This window comes from Podarcis gaigeae, assembly GCF_964106915.1.
Source record: "Podarcis gaigeae genome assembly, chromosome: 6".
In the NCBI taxonomy this organism is placed as follows: domain Eukaryota; kingdom Metazoa; phylum Chordata; class Lepidosauria; order Squamata; family Lacertidae; genus Podarcis; species Podarcis gaigeae.
This window is the reverse complement of record NC_139682.1, coordinates 83,409,827-83,428,405: the sequence shown is the minus strand read 5'-3', so window position 1 is coordinate 83,428,405 and position 18,579 is coordinate 83,409,827. Positions and strand designations below refer to the sequence as shown.

Genomic DNA, 18,579 nt, shown 5'->3' with positions numbered 1-18,579 from the left:
CACCAGAGGAAGGTGCTGTCTCTGTGTCTCAACTGGCATTTGTCCTGCTAGTCACTTTTTATACAACACAGGATAAAAATGGGAAACCAGCTGCTGCTGCTGCTCCCTGCCACACCATAGGACTGTTTCCAAAATGTTGGTGACAGTTACATTGAACTTCCTAAATTATGAGACAGAAAGGAAACACAGAAATATTTTGGATACCTGTTGTTCATTTTTTTTTGCCTTTTGGAGTGGTTGATTCAGCTGAAATGTCAATGTGTGCTGGTGACAAAGCATGAATTTTTCACCCATTAAATACTTTGCTAAACATAAACATACTTTTTTTTCTTCTAAAATCTTGAAGGATGAAAATAGAGCATTTGTTTAATTGGGAATATCAGGACAAAATCTATACATGTAGTGATGTACACCAGAGCAGGGCAAGTTTAAAAATTCTCCCTGAAACCGTATTCGATACAACCTCATCCTATGAGAAAACATCTCTGCAAATATCTTTTGCAACTTTGGTGTCACATAAATGGCTCAAGAGAAGGCAAGACTGCTTTCCTTGCAAAAATCATATTACCCATGGACAGCAATACTACAAGGTACAAACATGTGCCAAAATAAAAATGGGAATTTATTATTTTTTTCTACTAAAGCAATAAACTCTCAAGCTTATCCATTGGTCATTGTAAATGATTCTACCGTTCAATCTGTACTTTCAACTCTGTAAAAAATTTAGACACAACTCCATATAAACAAGAACACAGGGCGAGCCACTGAAAGATTCAGAGACGAGGACAGTTAGTGGTGATAAACAAAGAGAGGTCAACTTATTATTTTTTTTAAAAAAACAAGTCAAGCTTTCTTCACATAACTATATATCCAATGCTTCACTGTGAGACAAGATATTTAAATATATTCATTATGGTAAAAAGATCTACATTACTTTCACAAATTTGGGTCTGTACAAATTGCAGCAGTATTTCCTGATTAAGTTATGAAGAATCAAGTCAGATATAACTGTTAAATACTGGAATTTGACGGAGACTCTAAAAACATTACCGAGCGGTAGTACATGCACATGATGCAAGGAAAAAGGGGAAGATTTATAGACTCCGTGCAAATGGGACAGGACAAACTGTTACGGTCAGTAAACGTGCGTCGGACAATTTTAAACTTTACAAGAAGTCTTGCAGGGTTACTTTCATGAAGACGAAGAAATTCAGAAGCACATTCCCCTCTCAAAACAAAACAAACAAAAACCCTGACCACCCACAAAATGAACGAAAGAAAAGGACACCAGTCTTCATTTGGCCTCTTGAGCTTTCTTGGCATTCTGTTTTTCTTTTGCCTAGAAGGTAAAGTCAGACAGAGAAAGAATGCAGCACTGTTATAACAGGCCAGTTATTTTTTTCCCTTCTGTAACTCAAAATATACAAAACTCTGCATTATCTCTACGATCACTGAATATACAAGCAACTGCATTCTACAACAGATGCAGTTTGATACAGACAGAACTTTGGAAACCGATATATAATCACAAATCAGTCCAGAAGAGCTTACAACATTTACTCTCAAGTAGATGTACATAGGACTAAAACTCAGTATCTATCATTGTACTCATTGTACATCTAGAGCACATGGGAAGAACATGTGCAAGGCAATTTCAGAACAATAATCTAAATCGGGTCAGCTGAATCACCGAACAGTTTAATAGCCCTGCAGGGGACAGGCTGAGTGTTACTTTATTGATTAAACGTGCTTGGAATTAGGCCACACTGGCAAATCTATGCTACAACTGGAACCAGAGCACTGAGGAAATAGCAAAATGCCATGAAGTCAATATAATCAGAATAGATGCTACAGAAGCCGAAGCTTACAGTTTGCTAGGGGTTTAGTGAGAAATACAAGAGAAAGAGTGCCATCTAGGTGTATGTGCTTCAGATACTCTCTTCTCTAAACAAAAAAGTCTACAGGTTTCACGATTCTGCTTCTACTGATTACTCTGACATTTTCCACTAATGTTCAGGTGTGCTGCACAACACATACACACAAACAGCCTGCCTATTAAGTTATTTGAGGCTGAGAGCACAACACTTACCTTTTCTACAAGTGGGATTAGCTGCTGGTGTTCTGCTAAAGTCTTTAACAATTCCATAATGAATGGCAGGTAGTTATGTTTTCTTCTAATGTTTTCAATCTACAAGCATAGGTGAGACATTAAAGAAATTAGCATTAAATCCCATCATGTGCACACACCGCAAAGCCAGGTTTCCACCTCATTGCATTAGCAAATACATACAATAAACTTTGTCAATAAGCATTTGAGCAAAATCACTATCTCCCTTGTGCAAGTCTTTTATTATATTTTGGAGAGGGGAGAGAGAGAAGAGAGAAATTTTGGCTGGGGGATGCAACATACTGCTGCTGCTGATTATGGGATGACTGGTGCAGACTACTTTTTATTTTCTGTGCCAGCTTAAATGTGATTGTTTTCTCAAGCATTTGGGGGGTCATTAGTTGTTCAGTTGAGGGTTGATTTATGCAGCCTCCCTGTAGTTTTAAAAAACTTGATGGCATTAAAAAAAAAGCTGCTTAGTTATTATTGTTGTGCTCTGAAATATAACTTCATCCTGAGATGAAAAGCAAGTTAGAAATGTTTTAAAAGCAAAATCAGTTTCTCTAACACTTTGCCCTCTTAACCCCCTTGGGTTGTGCAAGAGTAAAATTTGCCAGTTGCTGGAGAGTACAAGCTTTTTGAGGCTTCCAGCCTGAATAAAACTTGTGTGGACAAGATTTGGAATATAAGTGTTTCAAGAGGCAAGATAAAGGTTTCTATAGTTCACCAGTTCTCCAAATTCTGTAGTTTTCCTTTCTTCAGAAGGAAGTCACTATTGAAATTATGCAGTCATTAGTTGTCTGCAAAAAGCAGACAGGAGCTAACTTTAGATAGTCTAACTTCATGGAAAAAAATGGGAAGCTCAATGTGCATGCCAAATCATTAAGTATTTGCTGTTATGGCCTACAGCTCACAGCATTATTCTCTTAGTACAAAAGAGCCACAATAAAAATCGGAACAATACAATTGCTAAAACGTTATCCTAACAGAAGATAGGAAGCATGCATTAAAAAAACTCTGCTTTTATGAAAATCTTGAGTTTCAACCCAAACAAAATGAAGATTTACAGATTTTTATAATTATTTTAATTGTATCAACCTTTTTGCAAGTAGCCAATAGCTAATTTGGGGAAAACGTATTAGGTTCAGATTATGGTCTCAGTATAAGAAAAACAAAATATCGGTGTGTGTGTGTGTGTGTTCAATGTTAGCCCTACTAGGAGTAGATTCACCAATGTTAATATGCATGGCCAACTTGGGCTCATTAAATTTTGAATAGGACTTATGTCAGACCAAAGTTTAGAACAGCCGAACAGAAAGCCCTACTGCAATCTTGTATATGTCTACTGAGAAATAAGTCTGAATGAGTTCAGTGGAGCTTATGCCCATGCTATGCCCATGTAAAGGACTGCAGCTTCAGTTGTTATATACAGTGGTACCTCGGGTTAAGTACTTAATTCGTTCTGGAGGTCCGTTCTTAACCTGAAATTGTTCTTAACATGAAGCACCACTTTAGCTAATGGGGCCTCCTGCTGCCATTGCGCCACCACTGCACGATTTCTGTTCTCATCCTGAAGCAAAGTTCTTAACCCGAGGTAATATTTCTGGGTTAGCGGAGTCTGTAACCTGAAGTGTATGTAACCTGAAGCATATGTAACCCGAGGTACCACTGTATAGACAACCACATTGGCCTGATGTGCCCTCGTGGGATGTTAGTTAGCCTGCAGAAAACCACAGCGTCTGATGTCAGAACAGATCCGAGCCAGGGATAGGCAATATCATCAGCGAAAGAATATTACGATGAATATTCACCGTTTTTGTCCTTTTAAATAATAAATGGCTGTGCAGGTATGTTTGATGGGGTGATGGTGCTGCATTCAACAAGTTAAGAAGCCCAAGGGTAAATTAAGAGTTTTCTGCCACATGTTTCAAACATCATAATGGGATTTACTTCAGCCATTCCGACAAGGCTCTTAAGGTAATCTAGCTGGCAAATTAAGTCAATTATCATTAGTCTGTATAAAAGCCTGCAACTTGTAGTGCTTTGGGCAGTGAAAGAAGTCTGTGCAGAGTAAGAAAAGCCTTTGATGCATCACTATGGTATAAATGTATCTGAACAGAGCAGAAGATATGCAGCCCTCAAGGTCTTTTTGGCAGCCCTCAGCAACATCTGACACCTCCCTGCCCCAGCCCTCATGCAGCCTCCCCGGAGCTGGGTAAGCGAGGCACTGGACTTTGGGAAGGAGGCCTGAGGGCTCTAGGACCTTGCCAGAGCCTTCTGCCTCCTTCTTAAAGCTCGCTGCTTATCAGGGTTTGGGAAGGGAGCACAAGAGCTGTGTGTTTGTGTGTGTCAAATTTTGGCCTCTGCGTGTGCCAAGGGAGTGTGAGGCTTGGAGGTTCCGTGTTGAAGTACTCCCGTGGCCGCCCTGATCTCAGAAATCCACACACTATGCTATGTAACATTACAATCACACTAAGAAGCAAACTGTGACGGAAGCAACACACAAAAAAGTTAGATCAGAGTTGCAGCAGGTACAGATCCCGCTGTAACCAGTTTGACCTGCAAAGAATTGTTCCTGCAAGTAGTCCTCTGTTAATGTTGGATTACGAAGCTTGCCCCTTCCATTCCATGAACAGACGGGAAATTGTGTTCCAATTAATGGAACAAGAGCTACACATCTTCCAACGTGAGTACCTCTTAAAGTGTCCAGTTATCTGTGGGAGCCAAATGGCTGCACTAATGTCTGTGCCAGTTTATGTAACAAGCCACAGAACAGAGACCACAGAGCAAGTTGCGGGGGGAGGGGTGTCTTTTATTAGAAAGATCAAATGTTAAAAATTACGAAGTGATCTGAAACAAAGGAGGAGTTTTAAACAGGAACTAGAATTAGGATTACAAGCCATCTGACCTTGTTGGAGGGATCAGGTTGCACAGCCCCCTAGAATCAAGGTAGAAAAGAAATTTCAACAAGGCATGGGGGTGGCGGGGATAAAAACCAGCCATGAAATTATAAAGAACTTAAGAGTGAAAGGCCTCTTTCCATCTTCAGTATCATCAGACCCCATAGGTCCCTTCGAGGGCAGGACACTGGCGACGCAGACCAAACTTGCCATTCAATAACTGGAAGTAAATTTGGGAAGGGTCAGTTCAGGTGATACACTGCGGCACTGAACAGTATCCCAAGACTTTGGTATCACGTTCCCTCAGAACCTTTCTTGCTTTCAAAAGGAATGCTCACACTTTACGGTTCACATCAAAATTTTTTTGCACTGAATCAGAATTGTAGAGTTGGAAGGGTCCCTCAAGAATCATTTAGTCCAATGCAGGAATCTCAACTAAAGCATCCATGGCAGATGACCATCCAACCTTTGCTTAAAAATGCCTGGGCTTTGTGTAAGAGGACTGCGTAACTGCTTTGAAATGTGAAAGAAGCATAAATGAAACGCCTCTCCTTTACAAAATGTGGATTATTAATTCAGTTCTCCAAGATGCGTTGTTTTTCTTCTTCTCCTCCTGCTTGCCTTCTTACAGCCAGTCATTTAATAGGCTCTACTCGTCAATGGCTCTGGCTGTCATCATCTCTGGTTCCACCTACTATTGGTCTTCCTGCCTTCTGCCCTCTCAGTCCCAGTGGGCACCAGAAAATACTGATTACTTCTGAAATGTTTGACATCTGAGATCACAAGCCGTCTCTCTTCCCATCTACCCCACAGTGATTTTCAAAACTGGGGAACCCTGCAGGTCCTCAGAAGTTGACCGCGAGCTCCTCAAGGTGAAAGTAAGTGATGATGGGAAAACATCCCTGAAAGAAAGCGTGCCCATCACTACCCATCTGCCCCCCTAATGCAGCCACAGTATACTTTTAGATATGTGAGAACTAACAGGACTGGGGCCAGCAGCCCAAGTAAACTGATTATGCTTCTTGTCACCTCAGGAACTCTCAGGGCTTCCTTAATGGAAACATCAGTGTGCAAAGGGATTCCCATAAGAAGCAAGTCTGAAACCACTCCTTGGGGCAACACACATTTATTTAAAATAAGCTGTTTTCTACTCTTCTGTTTCCAGAGGCAGCTAGCCAGCCCTCAACCCTGCACACAAAAGCTCACTAGTTTTTTGCTCTGAGCACCAGATGAAGAACCAATTATTTGAAAAGACATTTCTTCACCAGCTTGTGTCACATTCTGTGGGACCAACACAGCCATGGAGTATAATGTTTCTCCATTTCTTTCAGCTCAGAAACCACATGGTTAGCATCCCCTTTTTAAAAATCATTCTGAGCATGCACAGCACATACCTTGTATCTTTTCAATTTTTGGTTTTCTTCATCAATTAACATCTGATATTTTGCAACTTCTGACTGAATAGAACTTAGTATATTACTGCTCTGGTCTGTATCCATGGGCTCTTCCTATTGGGAAAAACAATTTATTAACTTGCATGTTAGTGTTTTTAGCACAATGTCATCCAGTCAAGATTCATAGAGATAAAATATCATACAGCGGACAAAGAACCAAAGCTTGACTCACTAGTCTCATTTGCATATATCTCCAGTGCAAATTATCATACAATGTTCTAGTCTGTCCTGTAGTGATTAAAAGTGCTTGCTAAAGTACTTTTATTTGCTAGTACCATTTGCTTGCCTCTTGATAAAGGAGATCAGAAATAATAAAAAGCTGGAAGAAATGCGGAATAATTTAAGCTTGCTTCGTTTTTGTCACCCCACCTCTGTGTGTCTGCATTTCCTACAATTGCTTTTGTGCCTACCTCTAAAACAACCATACTGGCTTAAAAAAAGTAAAAGAGAGCTGGGGTTTTCAGCCTATGTACAGAAGTCTAGATGCTATACAGTTGTTCAGAAAGGAAAAGAAAGTGGTAGTGAAAGAGAACCAATTAATATTGCCCAACCTTTTCTTTTTGAAACAAAAAATTACACTTGTATCCCACTCTTACATGATACTCTGAGTTGATTCCTGTTGTGATTTATTAGCTGCTTAGCTTCAGGAATGCTGCAACACCAGGTGCTCCCAGGGCAATTTACTAACTAAGGCTTACAATGCAACCAAGTTATCGAAACAACCTATTTGATTAGCAGAATACCTCAGCAAGTTGTCTCTGCAACTCTGCAATTTTCTGTTCATATATCATTTTTCTGTCAGACACAATTGCCATCAAATTAAACCTTATTTCACCTTCACTGTACCTACAAAATAAAAACAGAGTTGTCACATACTGCCATCACTGCATCAGGAGTTTCATAGCTATTGATAAGCTTCGGACACTTCTGCATTAAGAACAAAGCCGACTAAACATTGTCCACCAATTAACAATGGCAAATGCAGCGACCAGCAACAGAAGTGGAGAGTGATAACACTCTGTTCTCTCATTATGCGCTGATTTTAACATATGTGTCAAGTTAAGAATATTGCAAGATGATTCCAGTTACCCTGCGAACACAGTTTAAGCATGTTTGTAAGCAAATTTTGCCAAATTTACAGCCTGGTATTTTGGTTTCTCTACAGGACAATCTAATGCAAACAGTTAATTAAATGTTTACTTTTGTATTCGTTTTTCTATGACGGGCCTTACAGCACTGATCCAGTCATCTTGATTGCATACTCCTAAATGGGAAATATACAAGAAGTACAAGTTAATTTTCTTGCAAGTTACAAGTTTATAGGACTGTAAGCTTCAGATACACAATACCTGCTGATGAAGTCAAACTTATTTTTTTTACTATCTAGCCAAGATACATTTGTTACAGAGAGTAGCCAGACTTGTTGCAGCTCAAGAGTTGGCTATTGGGTTGTTGTTTTTTATTTTGATTATGTATTTTGTGGTTTTATATTTTGATTTTATTCTGTGAACCGCCCTGAGACCTCTGGGTATAGGGTGGTATATAAATTCAATAAATAAATAATAATAATAAATAAATAAATAGTCTGCTGAGGTTGTTTTGGTGCATTAACACATTTCTTGATCATAGGCAGCTCCTATAAATCTTAGGGAAAGTATACTGATTTTAAACTAATATTTAGATTCCAGGGATGCTGTATAATCATGTATATCATTTCTAAAACAATAAAATCACGTTTTTAAAGGCAAAGGGACCCCTGACCGTTAGGTCCAGTAGCGGAGGACTCTGAGGCTACGGCACTCACCTAGCTTTACTGGCCGAGGATTACAGAATTAATAGAGTAAGGTAACTGCATTTAAATTATAAATACTACTGAGATTAGCAATGTGGTTCTAACATTGGAAATACATTGGTTTGATATTGTAAATTTGGTAGTGATGTATTTAAAGGAAGGTAAGGCTCTCTAATAGCATGCAGGTGACACTGTGGGTTAAACTACAGAGCCTAGGGCTTGCTGATCAGAAGGTCAGCGGTTCGAATCCCTGCAACAGAGTGAGCTCCCGTTGCTCGATCCTTGCTCCTGCCAACCTAGCAGTTCGAAAGCACCTCAAAGTGCAAGTAGATAAATAGGTACCGCTCCGGTGGGAAGGTAAACAGCGTTTCCGTGTGCTGCTCTGGTTCGCCAGAAGCGGCTTAGTCATGCTGGCCACATGACCCGGAAGCTGTACGCCGGCGCCCTCGGCCAATAAAGTGAGATGAATGCCGCAACCCCAGAGTCGGCCATGACTGGACCTAATGTTCAGGGGTCCCTTTACCTTTGGCTCTCTAACAAAAAGTTTTACAGGATACCACCCCACCTCATGTACACCCTGAATGGCATTAAAAGAGTCTACTTAGCTATCTTAGCTTTTTTTCCTCCAACACCCAGTTTGACAGGTAATTCAGGCTGAAGCCCACCAGCTGGTCCTGTCTTCTACCCGTGCTACCCTATGAATTTCGCATACACCCGGTATACTTTGAATGACATTCAGGCAGGAAATTATACAGGTGAAATGTGAGAGTTACCTAAATCTATTGGGCCTTCTCTTAGACCATCCAGTTCATATAATCTTCCATGCACAGGAACATAGCTGACAAAGTGAAAAGCATCTTCTTCTTTTGCCGTCGACTTTGCATCAAACTCAAACATTTGTTGTCTAGAGGTTAAATAGAGACAAGCATGGATATTAAACCAAAAGCATCTCTGGAAACTGTATCCGAAAGGCTTCAAATTTCTTGTTACCTGGCAAAACTGTTGTGGACTTGTCGAATCACTTCAGAGTTACTTAATGCCAGGCCCTTCATCTAAAATTAAAATGAGACATTTGTTCAACTAACGACTCAGGCTTAAGATGCTTTTTTTAAAAAGAGAGAGAGAGAGAGAATAGAATAATTGGACATACTGCTGCATCAAAGCTTTGTGAAAATTCTTTAAATTCCGACAGCGTTTCTCCTAAATGGACGTCTTGATGGGTGCAGTTTAATAGCACACTTACTATAGCCTGAGTTGCACAGGCGTTATTTATTACCTGTTAAAAAAGAAACAAAGTGAAAATTCAGAAATAATTGAATACAAGACAAATTATAAAATGAGTTATAGTAGCCTCAAGTTTACCCACTATGACCATTGGGTTGGATCCAGGCTACTTGGGGTGAAACTCAGCTTATGGAACAATCTGTTGGAGGAAGAGTGGGAAGTGATTTTCATCAATTCCTCCTGCAGTTTCCTGAAAAGCTTCTCTGGCAAGTCAGTGAACTCTCTGGAACAATGTGGAAGGTGGGCAAGACTGGACTATGCTTTAAGTTTAAAGGAAGAGCCCCTTCTTCTACATCAGTATGCTCCCAACCCCATATCCACTGCAGGAAGGTAAAATGCCTTTGACACCCAATGACTTATTTTGCAGCTTTGTTTAGAGAAACAAATTAAACCTGCTTTATTGCCCTGACACTGAAATATGTGAGTTACAGGCTCAAGGACAATAGGAGTTAGTTAAATTGTGTGGGAGTTGTTTTTTTTTACGAGGTATCCCATTTTTATAAATGATAGAAATCAATACCTTCCTTTTTACTAGAATGGGCCAGAATGCACAGAGCTACTTTAGACATACCCCACAAATATACTAGAATGGGCCAGAATGCACAGAGCTACTTTAGACATACCCCACAAATATACAAAAAGACAGCGACATCTAGATAGGCATTCCTAGGTTGAACTTTCCTCTTAGATTTTGTTTAATAATGACTAATGCCTTTTGGAGATTAACAGCAGTGAAGGAATAAAGGAGGTCTTTCCCACTTTTTACACAAAAAGTAACTTATAGCAGAATCATGTGTATGTCAACTCAGAAATAAGCATTATCGAGTTAACTTGGACTTTACTCCCCGGCAAATGGGTCTATGATTGAAGCCGTAAGGAGAAAGTAGTATAATCAAAAGCAGAAGCGGTGAAGTTTAAAATGGACCGCGTAACCACGGTACCATCTGAATGGTCATCAATGGAACAACCATGAGAAAATACCTGTAGTCCTTTAAAAAAAACACTACAAAGAAAAATAAATAACTTAAAATACTGATGCCTAAATGATATGAACATTTTCAACATACAGAGATGAGACTGACATACTCATAATTATGAAAGGAGGAGGATAAGCTGAGTGACAGCAAGTCAGATCTGAGAAGGTTCATAGTTGAGAAGCTGACGCACACTAAGAGGTTGGCTTTCCATAAAGTATCTTTCTGGTCAGATATCTGTCACACTTAGAACATCTGAGTTTTTCTATTTGAAAAGCTTTCTCAAGTATACTAGCAAATTAAAATAAGAAGCTATTCAAACAAAGTTAAAAATAGCCAAGTTTAAAAAATAAAATAAGCTGTTTTGATTCATGTGATTAGCCCCCACCTCAACCCATTGTACTGTGGTTTTATGATTAACAGTACACGGAAAAAACCACTATTAATCTACTCTGACACAACAGCAAAGCTAGGAATTTAGAGTTAAGGCAGAAATTGCACCCTTACCTCACCTTATTGTGCCTAGGTATCCTAGCTCATATAGGGTGATCCAGAGTTCTGAGGCCCCAAAATACAGGACCGTATCATATCTAGGCATAACAAGGAGGCCAAATTTGACAAGTGTGCATATGAAGCTGGCCACATTGACAAACATGCAGACAACTTTATCGTGTGATTATCCAAGAAAGGCTCAAGAGCTACAATCTCTATTAACAGGCCATCAATTTTATTTCATTTGTTTCATCGCGAATCTGGATGTTATTACAGAAATTACTTGGTTATCATATTAAGATATTTATTTATTTTTTTAAAAAAATTGTCTGTAAAGCTTGATTGATTGGTTTTAAAATTTAGATGAGATCAAGCAGTAGGAATGCAAAAAGTATTGCATGGGTACCTACTCCTGTAGAAATCCCTTTTACAACATTATTTTGGTGCCATCAAGTGTCAGTTCTATGAACTGCTAGCCTAAGAGTATTTCTCCACAACATCCTTCAAAATACAAGAATTGACATAGTAGTTCACTGGAAGGCACAGCCTTCCAAGAATAATGCCTACCATTTTATCTTCAAGACCCAGCAAATGCAAAATCCCTATTAAATAAAGTTAGCTCTAATCTGAAAGTCACTTTTGAGTCTGCATTTTTCATTCCTAAATTTAATATATGAACTGGCTTTTCTCTCTCAGTAATGAGATTTGCTAAATTAGGGCTAAACTCAACATACTAGGAATAAAAAAAGGAGGGGAACTGGAGTGCAAGTGGTCAGAAGATGAAGTATGCCCAGAAGCTGAGATTTATTTAAGTATGACTAAATAAAAAGGTAAATGACCCCTGACAGTTAAGTACAGTCAGGAACGACTCTGGGGTTACAGCGCTCATCTTGCTTTACTGGCCGAGGGAGCCGGCATTTGTCTGCAGACAGTTTTTCTGGGACATGTGGTAAACGCTGTTTACCTTCCTGCCGGAGCGGTACCTATTTATCTACTTGCACTTTGACGTGCTTTCAAACTGCTAGGTTGGCAGGAGCTGGGACCGAGCAACAGGCGCTCACCCCGTCGAGGGGATTCAAACCACTGACCTTCCAATTGGCAAGCCCTAGGCTCAGCGGTTTAGACCACAGTGCCATAGAACATATCAATACACATTTTCTTTGATGAACTCTCACCACAATGCCAGGTTTTTGGAAACTGAACTTAAACTTTTCTTACACTTCCCCTCCCAAAAGACATTTGCATAGAATTGACTTCATGCAAGGACTTCCACTTGGCTCTGAAGTCCTCTTCTCCCAAAAAATATTTTCTAGGGGTCCCCACCACTGGACCAGAATTGCAGCAGGGGCTGCAGAGCAAAAGGAAAGGAATGGGAAGTTCTACTGCCAAGTGGCATTCCTTGCTCAACCCCCAAATTTCTAAATAAATCTGCCTCAAACTATGCTTGTTTTATATGATGTGATTTTACCAGTCACACAATGAAGCTGGAAAGGAGCAACAATGATTTTTTTTTTTTTTGCTATTCCACCAACTATTTGTACAGGGTAAGAATCCTGTGAACTCCACACCCCACCCCACCAAGATGTTGTTGGACTCTGATCAGTCCCAGACAGGCTGGTTAATGTTAGGAGCTGCAGTCAAACAACATCTGGAGGGCTATGGGTTCCCCATTCCTGAACCACTATGATACTGTGCTTGTACACATGCAAACAAGAACAACAAATGGTAGGGAGATGGTCCCCTCTTCTAAGATAGATGATAGGGTTGCTGGTGGAAGGTCCCAATGCTTTTACCTATCAGAATTCCATTCTACCATAAAATATTCCAGGACAGAACACTGCTTTCTTATACATCACTTTACTTTGGACTTTTAAAATAAATGTGTACCCCCCCAGGGAAAACTGGATTTTCCCATCATAGGAACAGCTTTCGAGTTCTCCGCCTTGCTTATGGGGCTCTGGGAATATCTTGTGTGGGCTCTGGAGGCAAGATCTCACATTGCCGTCCAATATCCCTGTAAGCAAGGCAGAGCACTTAAAAGCTATTTCCATGCCAGTAGAACCCTGCATAACAAGAGCTTTTAAGCTCCCTTTTACTGAAACCCTTTTGTGGGCTCTGGAGGCTTTCATGAGATCTGGCACCAGCTCTGGAAGGTAAGATTCCCTGTGTGGAAGTGATTCCAGGGGGTTATTTTGACAATATGCCATTTTGGCTTTATGCACTACTCTCAGAATACAACCCCTGTGCAAGGTCGTCCCTACTGTAATAATATGTTAACAGCCATCAGAAAGTCAATCTCAACTTTCTGGGGGAAAAGAACTGCCCCTCCCCATCAGAGTGGTTTTTCAGGATTTGAGACCTAATAAACAACGTATGACCTCATTAAACTCATCAGAAAGAAATTTATAGCAAAACAAGTTTACTGGAAAATGGGCGAGTTATATCTTATTTTGGAATGATCTAAAGTCATGCTCATTATTTACTTTGGTTGAATGATTTTTTTTAAAATGTGAATTCATTTATCTTTCATCATATATACACGCATACATGTATGTTTGTTTACTGCTCTTTTGTGTAACAAATGTTTATAATGATGATATTGTCCTGCTGCAATTTAAGATACGGTAGAAGGCCTGCTTCAGTGTCCACCATCAAAGGCAAACAGGCTGGCGAACACACAAATTAGAGCCTTTTCTGCAATGACCCTGAAATTATGGAACACAAACCTGACAGGGATCAGGCAGCCCCCCCTGTATTTAATGTGGGATCATCAGTTGTAATAGTAAACTGGAATATTGTCGAGCTACTGTTGTTTTATGCTGATCATATCAGTGCTGTTGATTGTTGTTTAAATGTTTTATGAATGTGGATATGCATTTTGAAATGCTGCAAGCTGCTTTGTGAGGAATATCCTCAAAGTGGAGACTAAGTTTCCCAATGTTTGTTAAGATTCCCTTAAAGCAGAATCCTTTGCATGCTTACTCAGAACTGCCAGAGATATATGAGATTTACTTCCGAGAAAATCTGCAAAGTTTGCAGCCCATGAATTATTCTTGACTATACTTGTAAATATTAAATTTGAATGCACATAAAACAAAGTTGCTTTGCCCATGATAATTTTTATTATTCACTGAACAACCTGTTCTGCCAGACTGCCTTACTATTTAAACAATGTCACAATGTTTCAAAGTTGTATTATTTTCACTTGCTGCATCTAATTAGGAGGTGTCACAGATAATCTTTTAACTTACTATACCTGTTTAGCAAAAAATATAGTATCTAATCTGGAGTCCTGAACAACAGAGCCAGCTGGTTCTTCTCCTGGTTGCCACTTGAACAGAAAAATTAATCCATGAACTGGCCTACATAAAAAGGGGCACAAAAAGAAAACAAGCAAGAAAACCCAGTAAAGCATTATCACAACATGTCAAAAGTTAAAACACTAAACATCCTTACTGGAAACACATTCAATAAATCTAACTGAACACACACATAGTTTTTTTAATGGTACACTTGAACAATAAGGTGTAAAATTTTGTTTAGTAAGCCCTACTGTGCCTGAGGTATGTGCTGGTGCATGCAGTCCGCGTGTTGACATGTAACTCTTCTCTTCAATCAAACATGTGAATAAAGCATGACAGAGATAGCTTAGCATGATGTCTGAACCCGAGGCAGAGGTTTGTTTTGTTGTAAGAAGCCACAATCTCTACCCAGGCTTAAGCCATAGCTGGTTGATGGTTTAACAACCAAGGGTAAAAAACCAACCACTACCCTGGGCTCCTACATCACTTCTACATATCCCTGTTGTGCTTTCCTTGCTTGCAAGAAGCAAGTGTTTCTGCTGTGTGTACAGTATGATTTGCTAAACCAGATGTGGCTTAGTATCAAATATGAACAGAGAATTTTTTTACTTTTAACCCAACCAACACTTAAAAGCTCAGGACAGGAACTGCCCAGGGTCAGCAGGAAAAGAAATGAATGCCTTTCCAAAAGAAATTGCACGATGCTGCTCCCAGCTTCCTCCATTGTTCACTTTAATGTATGAATGGAACACACAACTCTGTAAGTGTGCACTATTATACCTGACAGATTTTTTAGCAATATGAATTGGGGGTGGGGGAAAGAGAAGTAAATTATTTAGAATTAAACTTACTTTAATTTCTCAAAGTTTTCTGGCTCCAAACTCCATATTTCCTCTACTTGCGCACCTCTACAACCTGTAGTAGCAGAGATAATTATTATAATTATTGTAATTATTCATGCTTAGAAAGTTTGCTTTACAGGAAAAACAGAAAGTAAAACCTGACACCTTTCGAAACAACTTAATTTTGTTTCAATATACAGAAATAACTTCCACCACTTCTATTGCATTTTATAATAAATTGGTCCATGATATATGAAAACCATGATGGCATGGAAATCATGCCAAATTTACGTATTTACAAACCTTATAAAAAACGAGTTGCTAAAAATGGATGTCTCACAATGTCCACAGTGCCACAAATATGTGGGATACTAAAAATGTGGTGTCTGAGAATTTGGATAAAGAAGACTCATGACACTAATATTGCAAATATCTGTTTAAATTGTAAACACATACCTGGTGGGGCAAGTTACCAACCATGGTGCTAAAATAACCAATAGTTTCTTTATGCACATGACAAAAAAGGTTTAGTAGTAGTAGTTACAAGGGACATTTCTTTTACTTCAGGCACTTAATTATTAAACAAGTGAAAGTTGTGCCTTACTTATTGAAGCAATGTTTTTTATTAATTCACAATCCTAAACCATGGTTTAATTTAGGTTTAGAAAGGTATTCCAATATATATGATTCAGGAAGAAAATGTGCAATGAAAGAACTGGCAAAGGTGAACAATGTGCATTAGGAATGCTCTGAAGCAGAAATTATTTTTAATGAATGTGTGCAGAACTCAGAGATGAGATCTTGTGTACCTGTCAGCATGTTTAATGACTCAGCTTCCCCAGAGCAAAAAAACGAATAATAGCAAGCTACATTACATCTACCAGATAGGATGATAGCAAAGTCATCTGCCAGGAATTTTATTATCATTATTTGTTAATCTGAATATCTCCTTTCTTTCAAGGATCTGAGACAGATGCTTTAGCCTCAAATCAAAGCAAATCATAAAGACAGATTAAGATTAGACAGATGGCCAGTAACTTGTCTAAAGTGGTCCATCCACTTCACTCATCAAATTGCAAAAGATGCAACAAAATGTAAATTCAGTATGGAGGCACAACCAACTCCAGCTCCCTATCAAGCACATTCCTATGAAACATGTTTGTAAATGCCCACTTGAGATCAGTAGTGAGAAACCTCTGGCTTGTGGGTTAACTAGGCCCACAATGTCTCCATTTGGCCAAGCCATACTCCCCTGCCCTACAACTGACATCATACACAGTATCATGTTTGGGGCAGAGAAATATGTACCTGGGTCAAAAGGAGGCTTAGACCTATGTCTAAATTGTGTTAAATGCACACACACAAGCCACCAACACAATTGACATGAGTCTGCAAATACAAGGACACATACAGGGCAGTGGCTGGCTACAACTCTTTCGAAAACAAAGCTTGATGGCAAACCTTCTGTGGTGCAAAAAAATGGCCCATAGCCACACACAAAACCAGAAACATGCTATGAAGCAGTTCTACACAAGCCCTTGAACCCAGGCTCAGCCCAAGTCCAACACCATGGAAGATATCCATTAGCATATAGACATATGAATAGGGCCAAGGGCAAGTACACCAGGGTGTGACTTTGCTAGGCTTTCCAACCAGCCATGCTATCTTGACCGGGGCATGATCTAGTCTGGGAACCGAGCTTGTTCTCTCCTGCTCTGGAGGGGTAGGACCTGAACCAGAGACTTCAAGTTACAAGAGATGAGAACTTTACGGCAGTAACGGATGCCCTCGGGAGGTTGTGGACCCCTCCTTCATTGGAGATTTTAAAGGAGAGGTTGGATGGCCACCTGTTATAGATGCTTTAGCTGAGATCAGGGGTGCCAACTTGAATAAAACACTGGGAAGTCCCAGGTATGCCCCACCCTGCATATGCAACCACAAGACGCGGCACATGCACACCTTTGTATGGCAAAGCCCATCATCTTTAAAGGGGGGCCTGGACCCCTCAAATATTTTATAGAAGGAGGGGAGGGGGCTTAAGGGACCTCGGCCCCTAGGAGTTGGCGCCTATGGTTGAGATTCCTGCATTGTAGAGGCTACCAGGAGATGATGCTTCCTTTCCACGCGTCTATAAAATTAGCCGGGCAGAATGACAACGCAAAAGCATGCGAGCCTTTCACGTACTTTATTCAGGGCCAGATTTAGGTTTGATGAGGCCCTAAGCTACTGAAGGTAATGGGGCCCTTTATATGTCCAGTTGTCCTTTGTCAACAACAAATTGTCGCTGTTTTTAGGGAGCAGGCTAGCAGGCATAGCTGCCAACTTTTCCCTTTTCTTGCGAGGAATCCTATTCGGAATACGCGATTTTCCCTTTTAAAAACGTTGGCAGGCTTACATCATAGGAGCCTACACAACACAAAACACTGTTGCTGTATGTAGGTTTTATTTTATTTGTTTTGCATCTTATATTTTGGAAATGTACACAGGTTCCCCCCTATCATTTTTTCTGGGGAGCCCCCAAGAGAGTGGGGCCCTCAGCTATAGCTTAGACAGCTTAGACGTAAATCCGGCACCGACTTCATTGCAACCCTGCCTCGTGCCAGCTAAACGAAAACCCTGCTTCCCACCGGATGGGAGAGGCGCTCTGCACACGCCTCGGAGGCGCCGTAGTGAGGACTTCTAAACACAAAGAGAGAGGAAGCTGGCTTTCCCAACTAAGGCGCTCTGCACATGGCAAGAGACTACGTTTCCTCCAGCAAATAAAAGCGAGCTGGGAAAATCCTAGCCTTCCCTCTCTCTCCGCTGGCAAGGCGCCGCCTCGCCCACCCGCCTCCCCGCCAAGTGGGCCGCCGCCAAGCCTCACCGAAGCCCTTGATGAGCTCCGTGAAGACGCCCGGGTCGCTCTCCATGAGGCACCACTCGCCGGCGCTGCCTCCTCCCGCCATGGCGCTGGAGCGGCCGCAACTGCCTCCCCCGGGCGGGCCCCGTTCGCTCGCGTTCTCTCTCGCTCCGTCCGCCTGACGCGACAACCCGTTCCTACTATTATTATTGTTATTGTTATTATTTAAAAAATTCTCTCTCTCCTCACGCCGCCCTCGAACGCCCGCAAAGCAGCGCACGCGCCGCTCCCTTCCCGGCAACCTCTGCGGCAAGGGCCGCTTCGACGTCCGTCGCCCAGGCAGGTGTCTCCTTCGTCTCTATGGTGAAAGGGGAAGGGAGGAAAGCCAACCACCGAGATTGTAGAAGACCGCTGCTGCGCACGCGCAGGGAGAGTCACGTGAAAAGGGGAACCCGTTCGTTCTAGCCCCGCGTCTCTATCGTCCCCACTGCGCCGTGTCCATTCATTTGGGTTTCGCGGTCGATTCGGCCGGCGACAGGAAGTCCCTCTGCGCTTGCGTAGGAATCTGCCACTTACTGAATAGGGGTGGTCGC

At 40.9% G+C, this 18,579-nt stretch overlaps 1 protein-coding gene across 3 annotated transcripts; it reads right to left on the bottom strand.

Annotated features, from left to right (window-relative positions):
- Positions 1 to 340: 340 nt before the first annotated feature.
- Positions 341 to 18,148, bottom strand: UCHL5 (ubiquitin C-terminal hydrolase L5). Of its 3 annotated transcripts, none has more exons than XM_083745370.1 (12): positions 18,011 to 18,148; positions 15,157 to 15,220; positions 14,260 to 14,365; positions 11,024 to 11,101; positions 9,404 to 9,529; positions 9,244 to 9,305; positions 9,027 to 9,157; positions 7,662 to 7,725; positions 7,205 to 7,307; positions 6,402 to 6,515; positions 2,090 to 2,188; positions 341 to 1,339 (listed from the first exon to the last, which is right to left on the bottom strand). In XM_083745370.1, the coding sequence occupies exons 6-12, from the start codon at positions 9,303 to 9,305 to the stop codon at positions 1,295 to 1,297; spliced, it is 618 nt and encodes a 205-aa protein (XP_083601496.1). In that variant the 5' UTR covers positions 9,404 to 9,529; positions 11,024 to 11,101; positions 14,260 to 14,365; positions 15,157 to 15,220; positions 18,011 to 18,148; the 3' UTR covers positions 341 to 1,294. The 3 variants fall into 3 exon arrangements, with proteins under 3 accessions (XP_083601496.1, XP_083601495.1, XP_083601494.1); XM_083745369.1 differs by lacking the exon at positions 11,024 to 11,101 and adding an exon at positions 5,016 to 5,045 and having other exon boundaries at positions 18,011 to 18,142; XM_083745368.1 differs by lacking the exon at positions 11,024 to 11,101 and having other exon boundaries at positions 18,011 to 18,142.
- Positions 18,149 to 18,579: the final 431 nt, after the last annotated feature.